The sequence below is a fragment of the Drosophila santomea genome, chromosome 3L (assembly GCF_016746245.2).
Source record: "Drosophila santomea strain STO CAGO 1482 chromosome 3L, Prin_Dsan_1.1, whole genome shotgun sequence".
Taxonomy (NCBI): Eukaryota; Metazoa; Arthropoda; class Insecta; order Diptera; family Drosophilidae; genus Drosophila; species Drosophila santomea.
Genome location: NC_053018.2, coordinates 2,252,855 through 2,267,027, shown reverse-complemented (window position 1 = coordinate 2,267,027; position 14,173 = coordinate 2,252,855). Strand labels below are relative to the sequence as shown.

Here is a 14,173-nt window from a genome sequence, read left to right as displayed (position 1 = left end):
ATTGGACGATGTATCGATACTATCGAAACAGGTGGCTTCACCTCCATCGCTTGGTATGTTCCACAGATCGAAGTGCGGTCTTACTACTGCTGATTTGTTTTCATTAATTCTTTTTGGCTTGGCGAATAAATTAGGACAAATGAGGCATCATTGCGGGCGATCTGATTTGTGACCAGCGGGCAGCAGCAGCGGCATGCGACACCAGCAGCGGATCAGCACCACCTGGCCAGCGTTGTAACGGATTCCCCCCCCAAAGAGCCACCGATTCCACTTGAGATCCAAGTCCCAATTCGAAACCAAAATCAGCGGAGCACCCGCAAACCAGCGAGCAAGTGGTTGCTACATGATCCGGCGACACGCTGCCCCCCGCCTCCATGCACCACCTCAATGTAAATGTTAATTAAAGCCAATTGAGCGCACACCCAAAAACACGCACCAAACCGAAAACGAATACGAATACGAATACGAACTCGAATCACTCACCCGGAGGAGAAGGCTCCGTTGGACAAGATTCCGCGCTTAACCTGTTCAGGCGGCGACGGCGGTGGCGGCGGCAGCTGTGGTGGTGGTGCAATAAATGGACATAATTGCTCTAATTGGACAGAGCAGCAGCAGAAGCAGAAGCAGCAGCAACAGTGGCAGTGGCAGTGGGAACCGAGGAGCACCAGCACCAGTAGCACCCCCCCGGACAATAGGATGGCACAATTCACACTGTGAGTATATGCGTACATATAACTATTTGGTTATCAGTCGGCTGCACACGAATTTCCTGCTTATGCGGCCACCGGAGCCGCGTCAATGGACGGCTTTTGTTTATCTATTGACGACGCCTCGGCGGTATTATGCAAGGGAATTCGCTGTTTCGCCGCCTCTTGGGTTGACTAATACATGAGGATCATGAAACATTATCATACCATGGCGAGCATTGCAGCTACAACAAACACAGTGCGCCGCCCAGTAGCGACAGTACACGTGTGGACTGCGAACACGTACCGCTGTGCTCGATTAACGATGTGCAGTTGCGTTTCCTGGTGCCCGACGATCTGACGGAGGTGAGTGAGTGAGGTTGATCAACCCATCCGGATAATCCCCCCATTTGCATGTCCATGTGATGATCGTGTGTAGGTGCGACAGCTGTGCCAAGAATGGTTTCCAATCGACTATCCACTATCATGGTATGAGGATATTACCTCAAGCACGCGCTTCTTTGCGCTGGCAGCTGTATATAATCTGGCCATAATTGGTTTAATCGTTGCCGAAATTAAACCCTATCGAAATGTGAACAAGGAGGTAATAGCCAATATGAGTGATAGTGATGAGTTGTACACCAGGCTGAGCGGTTTTCCCATGCAGGACAAGGGCATCCTGCCGGACTCGATGGGTCGTTCCGCCGATGTCGGGTATATACTGTCGCTGGGCGTCCATCGTTCGCATCGACGCAATGGCATCGGATCGCTGCTGCTGGACGCGCTTATGAACCACCTGACGACGGCTGAGCGGCACTCGGTGAAGGCGATCTTTCTGCACACGCTGACCACCAATCAACCTGCCATATTTTTCTACGAGAAGAGAAGGTATTCCACCACTGTCGCGGCCATGTTCTATTAATAGTGTGAAAACATTTTGTACGCTTTTAGATTTACGCTTCACTCATTCCTGCCCTACTACTACAATATACGGGGCAAGGGCAAGGACGGATTCACCTATGTGAACTACATTAACGGCGGCCATCCACCCTGGACACTATTATATCCTTTTTCAAAATACCTATACGCCCTAGGCTGTCTAGCTTTCCTCTTTATGATTTCGCTGTACTTTTGGTTGCCCTCTTAACTCTCTACCGCACAGATCACATCAAGCACTACGCGTCGAAGGTGCGACACACCAGCAGCCTGTGCGCCTGGGTGGCCGGACGAGTCCATCAGGTGGTGCGGTGGTTCTACCACAAGCTGCTCACTCGCTTCAACTTCATCGAGTGAAACGACCACAGCACACAACTGGCCAGGCATACGCATCCTTCCTAGGCACACGAGCACTTTGAGGGTGATGATAAGTGTGTCCGCCGCATTATGTCATCCCGTCGAGCATAAACAGAAACACAAACATCTATATGTACTATGGCACCCACTCACCACCACATACAGACACACCTTCATTATAAATGTTAGGCAACACCTCCTCCGCAGAATCATTACGTTTTTATACGGAAGCTAATAGAAAAGATGTGAAACGAGAATGAGATCTAGCAAAGAACAACATCAAAGGCATAAGTTGAAAGTTGTAACATAATTCGATAAGTGTATTATTACGTTTTAAAAGATCTATCTGTTCACTACTGCTGTAAATAGTCTTATGATGTTTTGTTTGAACCGAGCTGTAACCTAGTGATTTGGAATTAGCCACTTTTCTTTTGAATGTAGCCTGTGTGTATGTTTTTCGTAAGTTTTAAGTTTCACGCACAAGAAAGTCATTTAGTTTAGCGACAACCAACAACAAAGATGCTCATGCTTTAATGCTTAATTTATGAAATCTGCACGTAAATAGCTTTGAACTGAGAAACAAATTAATGTTATATGGCAAGAATATCCAGTTGAGTACCGGAACCAACCTTTCAAAATCAAACCCTGTACGCTGTTTCTATGGTATTTTGTAAAAGTATTTTAATTCATATTGTTTCGCAGCTAACTCTGATTATTTTAGGAACAATTTATCTAGCGAATTGTAATATTTTTTAAAATAAAAACTTGTAAAGTTATGACGAGGTATTTTTTCCTTTTTAATCTTAAGCATTGTAAAGTGGCTATAAAATTTGGCTGTCACAATGAATTTTAATTTATTCTACTTAAGAATTTTATATTCCAACTTAATCTTTTAAAAATGTAAGCAGCTTGCGTAAATGGTTTTAAGCTGCCAAACACTCGATTATATAAAATTAATATCATAAAAATAAGTTGAAAAAAAAGTTGAAAATACAAATAAAAGTTATAAACGTACATTTCCAATAAACTAATTTTTATATTTAAAGTTTAAATTCGTGGCACTTTGCCAGTGTTGTAAAACCCAGCTAACGAGCGGTTGATCTGGCAACTCTCTCCTAACCTGTCACTATTGTGAACTGGCAATTTCGGGTCAATTTAGTAGCATAAATTCATCGCAACTGCCTGTAAAATGTTCTCGAGAGCCGCTCTTCTAACAGGTAAACCCGCAAACGGTGCAAATAGATGGCCAGCTAATCCGTGGTCCCAAGTCGCGCCGTGGGCAAGTGAATCTCCGGCCGCGAATGACCGTGAAAATTGTTACGGCATTGCAAAGTCGTCGGACATCGTGGTTTATGTAATCACCACCCATTCGCAATGGATATTTTTTGCAAACTAAAAGTTGAGTACAACTAATTGGTCAACTGCACTTACAGCCCAGCGCCCCTTGACCGTGGCCGCCACCCGGTCGGCCGCCGCTGCTGCCGCTCCTGGCGGTGCCATCGAGCGCCGTCAGCGCCCCGAGCATCCCGGCAAGGTCCGTTTGGGATTCCTGCCCGAGGAGTGGTTCCAGTTCTTCTATAACAAGACCGGTGTCACCGGACCCTACACCTTCGGCGTGGGTCTGATCACCTACCTCTGCTCCAAGGAGATCTACGTCATGGAGCACGAGTACTACAGCGGTCTGTCGCTCGGCATCATGGCCGTCATCGCCGTCAAGAAGCTCGGCCCGGTCATCGCCAAGTGGGCTGATGGCGAGATCGATGTGAGTATAGGCCAAGCCCAATTTTCAGATAGAATCATCATGGGATTACCAAAAATAGAAACCCCTAAGATCTCTTGAAAATCGTATTAGATCTGGGTAAAATCCAATATAACGTCATTAAGCCCTTTTTGTTTGCTATTGAATAAGTAAAGTTCATCGGAGACAATTTGTTATACGATTAACGACTTCAATATGTATAATAATATATTGCAAATAGTTATTCCCAAAAGATGCAAAAACCCACCGCTAATTTCACTTATCCCAACGCAGAAAATCGAATCTGAATGGAAGGAGGGACGCGAAGCTGAGCTCAAGGTCTTGTCCGACGCCATTGAGGCCGAGAAGAAGGAGCAGTGGCGCGCCGACGGTGCCCTGCTGCTGATGGATGCCAAGAAGGAGAACATTGCATTGCAGCTGGAGGCCGCATTCCGCGAGCGTGCCATGAATGTGTACTCGGAGGTGAAGCGCCGCCTCGACTACCAGGTGGAGTGCCGCCACGTCGAGCGTCGTCTCAGCCAGAAGCACATGGTCAACTGGATCACCACCAACGTGCTGGCCAGCATCTCGCCCCAGCAGGAGAAGGAGACCCTCAACAAGTGCATCGCCGATCTGAGCGCTCTGGCCCTGCGCGTGAAGTCTGCCTAAACGATTCGAGTTTTAGTTGTTTAATTGTAAATTAAAACCCATTCGTGACACTGGAACCATCCATGAATATGCCCGAAAGATGATAAATCGATCCAATATATCTTGAAAATGTCAGTGTCTGAAACAATCTTTTTGTGCAATTTTGCGTTATATTTAAAGTGTGTTCGTGTTTAAACTTAAGAGCGTTTTTTGTGGTCCAATTTGGTATCCTGCATAGAGGTGTTTTTGAGTTGTAGCATATCCCAGGGTATCTATTAGAGCGTTCGCAATTTGGCACAATTTTAAGTCTAGTAAAAAGCAATCATACACCTATCAGTCTTGTGCTGCACTGGCATCGTCGTCGAAAGCATCCACCTCCACCTGTTCTCCCTGGAAGCTATTTTTCGAAAACAGAATAAGTAGGGATAGACATTTAGAAGTTATGGCGAAAACGCCAATTTAAAATATCTGATTTAAAAAACAAAATTTTTTTCAATTTTTTAATTAAAAATATTCCTTTTTTTTTCGATAACATTATAAAGTGTTGTCCAAATGTGGAATGCCGTATCTCGTTGTATTCGTAACAAAATTCCCTATCGATCCATGTACATACTTAGAAATGCTAATTTTTTGCCATTTTTCGCAAATTTTGATGATGGTACCCCTTATTAAAAATGCGAAAATTTGTAAAATTTTTTTTTTCGAAAATCGAAAAAGTAGGGATAGACATTGTTAGCTATGTTTATTAGCAGCAATAATTACATGTATATATATATATATATATATAAATATATTAAACGTCGCCGGTCATGAGGACGCCTCCCTTTTGACGCTCCTGCGGCGACTCCTCCAGCTCATCCCCTTCAGACTCATGTTCCTCGAGCTCCTCTCCAGCCTCGTCTTCTTCTGGAGGGGAAGACCATGGCGGCACGTAGCTCGGGGTGAATGATAGTGGCAGAGTGTCGATGACCCAACTCTTAGAGTCTTTAACATTCATGCTCTCCTGGTCGTGATCGTGGAATGTGAGATCCGGACCCAGCACCACTAGGTAGGTGGGCACCTTGCCTACTCCCTTCACCTCTGTGTGAGCTCGGTAATGGCAGCGTATGTTGAACTGGCGCAGCACCTTGGCCGTGTGTCGGGTCACTTGGATGTTGTCCAGCAGTCCAGTGGAGGACATCCGGGAGGCCATGTTGACGGTATGACCCCAGATGTCGTAGTGTGGTTTCGAGAGTCCCACAACCCCGGCCATCACGGGTCCATGGGAGATGCCTTGGGTCATTGGATCATTTGATTGGTTGGGAGTACAGTGAAGGTAATGCAGCTCACCTATCTTCAGGCTTCCCGTTAAAAAGGTGTCGTACTCCGAGAACATGTAGTTGTAGCGAATGTCGTGCATGATGCGAAGTAGGTCCAGTGCGAATTCGGTCATCACCAAGACGGCGACATCCTGCACCTGGGCGTACGGCTGGCTGACGTTATCGCCGCTCGTTTCATCGTCCTCGGTACTGCCGAAGTGAACAGTCAGTACTAAAGGATGGGTTTGTAAATTATACTTTAATCTAGCCTAATCTGGGAAATAGTCACCGCTGGATCTACGTCTCACTTCCGAATCCGTTTCGTGCTGCGTGACAGGAATGTCGATTGAGAAGTCCGTGTAGTGGTCCGTTTCCAGGCCACAGGCCACCATGTAGGTCCATCCCATCACCTTGATCTTTTCGATTTTGTACCTGGTCTGGTAGTGGACCAGGAGGTCGTCGAAACAGCAGATGATCTCGTGCAGGATCCGCAGACCCGCCGTGTCGGCGTTGAAGTTCTCGATGGAGGCGAACATGACGGCAACCTTGGAGAAGTTCTCATAGTAGAGCTGGTCGTGGGGTCGCCGCACCTTGAACACCTGGGCCACGTGGGAAGGCAGGATGTTGGCCATAATAATCTTCATGGAGCGCAGCTTGTCATTAGTTTGTTGGTGGGCCTCCTCGTAGCAAACGCGCATGCTGAAATGGAAATGTGTTTGGAGATGGGATTTCCGAAGATCTCCGCATACTCACAAGTAGTTAAACTTCCTAAGGTAGTTGACGTGACGTTCCCGCAACACCAGCACAACAAAGAGAGCCACCAGGTACCAGGTGTGGGCGTAGTCCGACTTCAGTCCCAGATCAGTGGTCTCCGATCTCTCGAAGGCGAACCCGTAGTAGAAGTGCACGCTGCCCAAGTGGAGTCCAAGGATAAGCAGGCCGAGAATTGCCTTTATCACTAGCGGACATCCCGAGATGACAAACAGCAGACTGAGCACGATGATCACACAGTAAGTGACAGTCTAAGGGTACGAGATGGTTTCTAAATTTGAGTTTTTTAAATTGTATATATGTATTTAAGCCAACCCATGGACCGAAACATTCCGCATAGGGCTTTTCATTGTGGAGGTGGGCTTCGATTATACCCAGTTCTAGTTTTGCAACGTCACAGGAAAACTATATTGAAAAGTATTAGCAGAACATTGGTTTTGCTCAGATACAGTGAGTACGAACCACTGTTTGAGAGGACATAACGTAGAGCAGGAGCAGTATCACAATGGTCAATGGAACCCTCACGAGCAGAGAGTCCTCGATTCTCTCGGATATCCTGAGAAGCCAACGACTCAGAAAACAAGATGGCTGTGACAAGGGTGTATGTCTCTTCCACTGGAGACGCAGCTTCTTGTATCCGGCAAGAAAGCACAGGATCAGCAGTACGAGAAGAAATCCGATCAGGACCAAAAGATCGGAGTAGGTGGCTCTGTGGATCAAGGGAAAAAGTTCGGTACTTGGCAGCTCAACTAAGAAGGGCTTACTTTTCGATACAGTTAATGCATAATATGGCCAGTGCAGCACAGAGCACTATGAGCATGGAGTACTTCATCATGAGGTCCGGCAGGTTATGAAAGGCCCACTCCATCTTCCAGCTGCGGAATACACCCAGCACGAGGTGGATCTGGTTGCTGAACAGGTACTCCTCGTTGAAGCCCTTTTTCTTCATCGACCTGCTACGCCTCCATTCTACGAAGCAGTGACCCACCGCCATTTGCTCCACCTCCTTCATTATCTCGCGCTGCGCCTTGATCTGGATCTCCTCGTAGTATCCTCCGTAGCTCAGGCGGCATGAGGTTATTGAGGCGTTGCTCAATTCGTCCTCCAGTTCGCCCGGCTCCACCGCATCAGGTAGTCGACTGGTGACCAGGAAGGTGCGGATTCCCGCCTGCTGCAGGATGGGATCATTCTTGGCTGCCTCGGTGCCTTCTCTGAATATATAATGCTCGTCCAGCATGCTCAGGGTCATTTGAGAGACGTGCACCATTCCGGGCAGCCCGGATGACTCCAGCCTATTGGTGATGTCCACGTCCTTGGACCAGATGTCGAATTGCCACTTGGTGTGCCCAATGATTCCTGCAAACACCTCACCCGAGTGCACACCGATTCGAAGGTTGATGTCCAGCTTGCGCCGGCTGCTCACGTCCTGCGTGATGTGGATCATATCCAGAGCCTGGTCCACGCAGCAGGAGGCGTGGGCGGGAAAGTAGTTTGGGATGCCCGCCACACAGTTGTAGGCATCTCCCAGGAACTTGATCCGCATCGCTCGGTTGCGATGGGCAGCCAGGTCGAAACTCACAAACAGGTCGTGCAGAATCTCCACCAGCTGCGGTGCCTCCAAAGTGGTGGTCAGGTGCGTGTAGTTCACCATGTCTGCTACCAAAATGGAAACATCCGGGTAGGGTTCCAAGAACAGTTTCCTACATAGGGTATCACAAATTTAAGCTTACAAAATTGTACAAATATAGATTACATATCGCGCATACGCACCGTGAACCTGCCTTATGAGAAGTGTAGCTCTTGTCCTGATCCTCGATGCGGCTGCAGATCTCCTCCTGCAAGGTGCGTATCATCCTGCGTGGCAAAATTGACTCCAACAGAGCATTCTCCTTCTTCATTACAAGCTGTGGAAAGGAAGAGGTCATATATATGTACAAAGCACTTGAAGGAATTTCTGAAATACCTGGTAGACAATGTTTTGGTATATCAACTGGTAGCGGCTAAGTATGGCTCGCCTAAGGCCGTAGTCCCTCACTACAGTCAGAAATGAGAAGATCAAGTTGAGGGTTAAGAGGTATATGGCATAGGAGGCGAGCAGGTAAAACGACACTTGATCATTAAGATACTGCATATAGAAAACGTAGCCCAAATAAACTATGGATACCGTCATTCCCAAAAGGTATACTCCGCTTCCCTGGTAGAATGCGATGGGTAAAGTCATGTAGACACTGACCAGGACTACATGATCGTAGCAGGGCACCGTGGGAAACGCTGCGCCACTATGGATGGTGCCCAGGAGGTCAGAAAAGAGATCTGCACAAAAGGAGGAAGTTCTTAGGGGGAGTAGGACTAGGACGTGCCAACCACCTCACCCATGGAGGTTAGGAAAAGGGCCATCAGCCATGAGATGAACTTATTCGTATTCATCCCAACGTTCTTCTGCATGCTCAAGAGCATGATGAAGGGAGTGAAAAGCATAACCACAAAGTAGGGCACCAAGGTCACCAGTATAATATCCTAAAGGAATCAGTGTAGTCTTACGCAGGGTATTCTATCAGAGGAGACTACCTTTACTACGGCGAGCAACAGAATGACGTGAGATACCATCAACAGTTCCACATGCCAAATGATTTGCACCACATTCGACGCCAGCGCCAGCTCCCGGAGGTGAGAGCAGGCCATTTCCAGGCGTAGACTCTGGCACTTATCCTGTAATTGGAATAGCAAGTGGTGAGTGGTAGGCCATACGAGATGGAGTCCTGGTCTACCTTCAAGTGCCGCCATTCCAATTCCTTTACGGTGCTCAGGGAGCGGTAGGCCACCACGTCTTCCTGGTAGTATGGGTTCTCGCTAGCCATTTGGATGAAAAATGAAAAATGTTTGGTGAGAACTATTTGAGTATACTATATTTCGACTATGAGTTATTTCTCAAGTCAAAAAAAAACCCTTTTTATTGCTTTCAATCACAAGTCTCGCATGCAGACCTTCGCATTGTATTCTGTTTACAATTAATCTATTTGTCAGCTCTTTTTTCATCCAACCTCTGCACGGAGACTATGCTGCCCATGTGCGAATCGTTATTCCGGCTGATATGTTGGAAGCGTAAGTTCTCGTCCAGGTCGACAAGGTAAGTGGGCACTTGGCCCACTCCCTTCACAAAGGACATCCCTCGAAAAGTGCACCGAATGTTAAAGTCCTGCAGGACATTGGAGGTGCTGTCGGTCACGTGAATGCCATCCAGCACTCCCGTAGAAGTCATCCGGGAGGCCATGTTGACCGTGTGTCCCCAGATGTCGTAGTGCGGCTTGGAGAGACCCACAACACCGGCCATCACAGGTCCATGGGCGATGCCTAAAGTGATCCGAAATTGGGATAGAATCACTCACTTAGTAATGATTGAACTCACCAATCTTTAAGCTGCCAGTTAGTTTAGAATCCTTTTCGAAGAAAATCCCCTTGGACTGGATATCACGCATGATGCGAAGTAAATTCAAAGCGAACTCAGTCATGACCAGGACTGTATTGTCAGTCTCATTTATGGTTGCCTGTGAGGGGAGCCGCTCCCTGCTCTTTGTGTCATCATCATCGTCATCCATCGGGGCAAATCGAACGGAAGCTAAGAATGCAATTATTAGAACTTAATCGTGCACGAAATAATATTGCAAATGAACAAACTCGATTTCTGGACTTTATCGGCTTCGGGATTTGCTGAGACGGGAACGCTGACCGCAAGGTCCGTGTAGTGATCGACGTCCAGGCCGCAGGCCGCTAGGTATGTCCAGCCCATCACCTTGATCTTCTCGATTTTGTACCAGGCTTGGTAGTTAAGCAGGAGTTCGTCGAAGTAGCAGATCATCTCGTGGAGAGCCCGCAGTCCCGAGTGATCCGCCTCGTAGTTCTCGATGGTGGCGAACATCACGGCCACATGGGAGAAGTTCTCATAGTACAGTTGATCGCTGCGGCGACGCACCTTGAACACCTCTGCCACGTGGGTGGGCAGAATGTTGGCCATGATGATCTTGATGGTGCGGGTTTTGACCTTGGTCTGCTTGTGCTTTTTTTCGAAACACAAGCTCATGCTAGGAAAAGTGGGTCAGTATGTATGTAAACTAACCAACTAACTTACAAACTAAACGTACAAGTAGCTCGCCTTCAGGATGTAGTTGAGGTTGCCCTCGCGCACCACCACCACGATGAAGAAGGCAATCAGGTACCAGCTGTGGGCCAGACTCGATGTCATGCCCACATTGGTGGTTTCCGACCGCTCAAAGGCGAATCCGTAGTAGGCATAAACCGTGATCATATGGCAGCCTACGATGGCCAGACCCACTGCTAGCTTTATGATCAGCGGAATGCCAATGATGACCAGCATAAGGCTAAGCACAATGATTACTGCATACGTCACTGGCTATTGGGATATTGAAAACTGGATTTGAACAAGCTATACGCTCATACATTAGTATACTAACCCAGGGCATGAAGCAAATCATATGGGGCTTGAGGTTGTGCAACTCGGAATCTATAATTTGCAGCTCGAGCCTGGCTATATCACAAGAGAGCTATAGTAAGCAAATCAGTCGATTGTAAAACGCAGGAGTGCAAAAGGACTCACCACTGATGCCGAAGACATTATATACAGCATGGACAGCACGATAATGCCCAATGGAACCCTAACGAACACCGACATCTCGATTAGATTGGAGATCTTGATCAACCAGCGACTTAGGAAGGTGGAGGGTTGCGTCATGGGCGTGAGTCGGCGGCCACGTAGCCAAAGTTTTTTATAGGAAGCCAGCAGGAGTGCCAAGAGTATGAGCAGAAACAGACCAAACAACATGGTATAGTCCATGGCTGCTTTTCTGGAAATCAATGAAGCTACAGTAAGGGAGCCCAAATAGCGTTTAAAACTCACGTATGGAGTAGGTTCATAGCTATAATAGTGGCTCCAGCTAGGACCATCATCCCAAGGCTGTATTTCATTAACAGGTCCCGCATTTTGCTGAAGGACCACTCCATCTTCCAGCTGCGGAAAGTGGTGAAGAGGTAGTACGACTCCAGATGGAATCGATACTCCTCGTTGATGTCCTTTTTAGCCATTCGGTGCAGCGGTCGTCTGATCTTGCACGCCTGAACTCGGTTGAGCGGCATGTGCTCCACCTCGAGAATCATATCGCGCTGCGCCTTCACCTGGATATCTTCGTAATCCTGGGTGAAAATAAAACTGAAGTTGTAGTCGTTCTGCGAGATATGGTCGTCCTCCAAGTCATTGGTGTCCTCGAAATTTGGAAGTCGACTTTTTATTAGGTAGGTACTTAGATGAGAACGTTGCAGGAGAGGATCCTGTTTGGCCGTCTCGGTACCCTCCTCATACACATAGTGGTTGTCCAACAAGCCCAGTGTGCGACTAGAAATGTGCACCATTCCAGGAAGTCCGGAGGACTCCAGCCGATTGGTGATGTCGACGTCCTTTGACCAGATGTCAAACTGAAACTTGGTCAGCCCAATAATCCCAGCAAGTATCTCTCCCGAGTGCACCCCGACTCGAAGTTCGATCCTCTTATTCCGTCGCTGGCTGGCTTCGCGGCTTATCTCAATCATGTCCAGAGCCTGGTTCACACAGGCGTTGGCGTGGGTAGCAAAGTAGCTGGGAATCCCAGTGACGCAGGTGTACGAGTCGCCCAGGAACTTGATGCGCGTGGCCCTGTTGTGATTGGCGGCCAAATCGAAATTTACGAACAACTCGTGCAGAATGGCCACAAGTTCTGAAACGTCCATAGTGGTCGTTAGATTCGTAAAGTCAACCATATCCGCTTCTAAAATAGACACTTCCGGATGGGGCTCCATAAAGAGATGTCTGTGGGCCATATGCTGCTTTCCTTGGTCCGATCAGGGTGTCATAAAATCTGTGGAACTCACCGTGTTTTTGTAAATGGAATTAGATTCGACGGATCTTCTTCAATGTGACTGGCGATGGTATCTTGCAAAGATCTCGACAGCGTTGCTGGTATAATTGAGTCCATCAAGGCCTTTTCCTGTTTCATTGCCATCTAGGAATACGATACAAGGTAACTAGTCCAAGAAAGCTTACCTCTACCCACCTGAAGCACCAAGTTCTGGTACACCAGCTGGTAACGACTGAGTATTCCGCTTCTCATGTTGTACTCCCGGAATCCGGATAGGGACATGGACAGCATGTTTAGAAAGAACAGATACGCCCCATACGCCGTTAACTCCCACACTTCATCATGTGTGTTGATGTTGACCATGAACGTCATGTAAGCAAAGTACACCAGTGAAACGGCTAGGCCCAAAAGGTAAGCTCTGCCATTTTCCACAAAGGCTATTGGAAACATCAGGTAGACCAGGACAATCACTACGTGATCGAAATTTGGTATCAGATTAAATGAACGAAAGTAACAGATGGGCAGTATCAAGTCTGAAAAGGATTAGATCTAAGTGTGAGTCTTGGATACGAATGTCGCAGAAGACACAAACCCATCGCAGTCAGAAGCACGGCCATTAAACAGCTGACCAAAATGGCAATGACTTCGTACTGCTCGACGTTGGACTCCCTGCTGGGCATCAGAATAGATGGAGTGAGTAACATGACCGCGAAATAAGGAAGCACAGTGAGAAAATCAATGTCCTGCATCGTAGGAAACACAGTAATTTGGAAAAATGCCTTTATCGTATTTTTCCCACCTTAACCACGCTGAACAGCAAAATCACATGAATGAGCATCAAAATTTCAATGACTATAATAAGTTGGGTTACAACCGCCGCTGAAACCAATTGCAGGTGGCGATGATAAACGCCTTCCAAACGCAAATCGCGGCACTTGTACTGGAATTAAGTAGGACTTGGATACTTATAAAGGTACATCCGATTTAGCGATTTAGCATACCCGCAGGAGTTTCCACTCGTAGCCCGGCATGTTTCCCAGAGAGCGGTGGTCTACTACATTTTCGCTGTGGTCTGGATCCATTTCCCCAGTGTATGTAAAATAAATTGTAAACAGATGGATTTTTTTAATAAAGTTTTAGACATAAAATGAAAAAGGAGATTGTTTCTTTTCTTTTAGTTTTAAGGGGCCACTTTTACTAACGTTCGAAGTTTTCTTGGTCAGTATTAATGGTCGAAATTGATACTGAAGAAGTCCTATATGTCATCTGTGATTGTTATGTAATTGTAGTATAATCGAACATATGCTTACCAATATGGATTATTCTAATGATTCCACTTTTAATATGTGGTCCTTTACCAAAAAAGTAAAAAGAATGCCACAGAAAGTTACGCCTCTGAAGAACAGCAATGGTAACTGGTGTCGCTCCTTAGAAGAGCAAGTACAAACATTTGCGGAACACCTTGGCGACAGATTCACTGCGTTTAATTTCGCATCCGAGGGGGATATCAACAGTATAAACGAAGTACTACAGCGCCCATTCCAGATGTCACCTCCAATAAGACCTATCCGTCTGGAAGAAGTCTCAAACATGATACGTACCCTCAAAAGACGAAAGGCGCCAGGTCACGACCTAATAAGCAACGCAGTACTTAAAATCCTTCCCAAGAGAGCACTATTACTTATCACATTGATATTCAATGCGATACTTAGAGTGCAATACTTTCCCAAAAAATGGAAGAGTGCTAGAATCAGTATGATTCTAAAGCCAGGGAAGCCGGAACAGGATCCAAGCTCCTACCGGCCTATCAGTCTCCTGCCCTCCTTATCGAAGGTA

The 14,173-nt window shown here is 46.9% G+C and overlaps 4 protein-coding genes across 11 annotated transcripts; 2 read left to right on the top strand and 2 right to left on the bottom strand.

Moving 5' to 3' along the window:
• The first annotated feature begins 84 nt into the window (after nucleotides 1-84).
• On the top strand, nucleotides 85-2,755 carry LOC120447728 (N-alpha-acetyltransferase 60). Of its 3 annotated transcripts, XM_039629270.2 has the most exons (6): nucleotides 89-713; nucleotides 932-1,052; nucleotides 1,126-1,290; nucleotides 1,354-1,574; nucleotides 1,638-1,748; nucleotides 1,847-2,755. In XM_039629270.2, the coding sequence occupies exons 1-6, from the start codon at nucleotides 697-699 to the stop codon at nucleotides 1,977-1,979; spliced, it is 768 nt and encodes a 255-aa protein (XP_039485204.1). In that variant the 5' UTR covers nucleotides 89-696; the 3' UTR covers nucleotides 1,980-2,755. The 3 variants fall into 3 exon arrangements, with proteins under 3 accessions (XP_039485205.1, XP_039485203.1, XP_039485204.1); XM_039629271.2 differs by lacking the exon at nucleotides 1,126-1,290 and having other exon boundaries at nucleotides 85-713; XM_039629269.2 differs by having other exon boundaries at nucleotides 86-713; nucleotides 1,126-1,574.
• A 283-nt stretch (nucleotides 2,756-3,038) lies between these two features.
• LOC120447729 (ATP synthase subunit b, mitochondrial) lies at nucleotides 3,039-4,500 on the top strand. The gene is made up of 3 exons (XM_039629273.2): nucleotides 3,039-3,196; nucleotides 3,413-3,741; nucleotides 4,012-4,500. Exons 1-3 carry the CDS (start codon nucleotides 3,169-3,171, stop codon nucleotides 4,384-4,386), a joined length of 732 nt encoding a protein of 243 aa, XP_039485207.1. The 5' UTR covers nucleotides 3,039-3,168; the 3' UTR covers nucleotides 4,387-4,500.
• A 630-nt stretch (nucleotides 4,501-5,130) lies between these two features.
• On the bottom strand, nucleotides 5,131-9,332 carry LOC120449515 (adenylyl cyclase X E). Of its 2 annotated transcripts, XM_039632020.2 has the most exons (12): nucleotides 9,203-9,332; nucleotides 9,003-9,143; nucleotides 8,807-8,951; nucleotides 8,398-8,747; nucleotides 8,205-8,338; nucleotides 7,199-8,134; nucleotides 6,897-7,143; nucleotides 6,750-6,839; nucleotides 6,417-6,685; nucleotides 5,953-6,362; nucleotides 5,695-5,895; nucleotides 5,131-5,637 (listed from the first exon to the last, which is right to left on the bottom strand). In XM_039632020.2, the coding sequence occupies exons 1-12, from the start codon at nucleotides 9,290-9,292 to the stop codon at nucleotides 5,159-5,161; spliced, it is 3,492 nt and encodes a 1,163-aa protein (XP_039487954.1). In that variant the 5' UTR covers nucleotides 9,293-9,332; the 3' UTR covers nucleotides 5,131-5,158. The 2 variants fall into 2 exon arrangements, with proteins under 2 accessions (XP_039487954.1, XP_039487955.1); XM_039632021.1 differs by lacking the exons at nucleotides 8,398-8,747; nucleotides 8,807-8,951.
• A 34-nt stretch (nucleotides 9,333-9,366) lies between these two features.
• LOC120449517 (adenylyl cyclase X E) lies at nucleotides 9,367-13,480 on the bottom strand. Of its 5 annotated transcripts, none has more exons than XM_039632023.1 (12): nucleotides 13,339-13,480; nucleotides 13,137-13,277; nucleotides 12,930-13,080; nucleotides 12,533-12,870; nucleotides 12,351-12,466; nucleotides 11,347-12,288; nucleotides 11,047-11,293; nucleotides 10,904-10,993; nucleotides 10,574-10,842; nucleotides 10,110-10,513; nucleotides 9,841-10,050; nucleotides 9,367-9,785 (listed from the first exon to the last, which is right to left on the bottom strand). In XM_039632023.1, the coding sequence occupies exons 1-12, from the start codon at nucleotides 13,417-13,419 to the stop codon at nucleotides 9,448-9,450; spliced, it is 3,327 nt and encodes a 1,108-aa protein (XP_039487957.1). In that variant the 5' UTR covers nucleotides 13,420-13,480; the 3' UTR covers nucleotides 9,367-9,447. The 5 variants fall into 5 exon arrangements, 4 of the variants coding, with proteins under 4 accessions (XP_039487957.1, XP_039487956.1, XP_039487960.1 ...); XM_039632022.2 differs by having other exon boundaries at nucleotides 9,368-9,785; nucleotides 12,351-12,481; XM_039632024.2 differs by lacking the exons at nucleotides 9,367-9,785; nucleotides 9,841-10,050 and having other exon boundaries at nucleotides 10,390-10,513; nucleotides 10,561-10,842; nucleotides 12,351-12,481.
• Nucleotides 13,481-14,173: the final 693 nt, after the last annotated feature.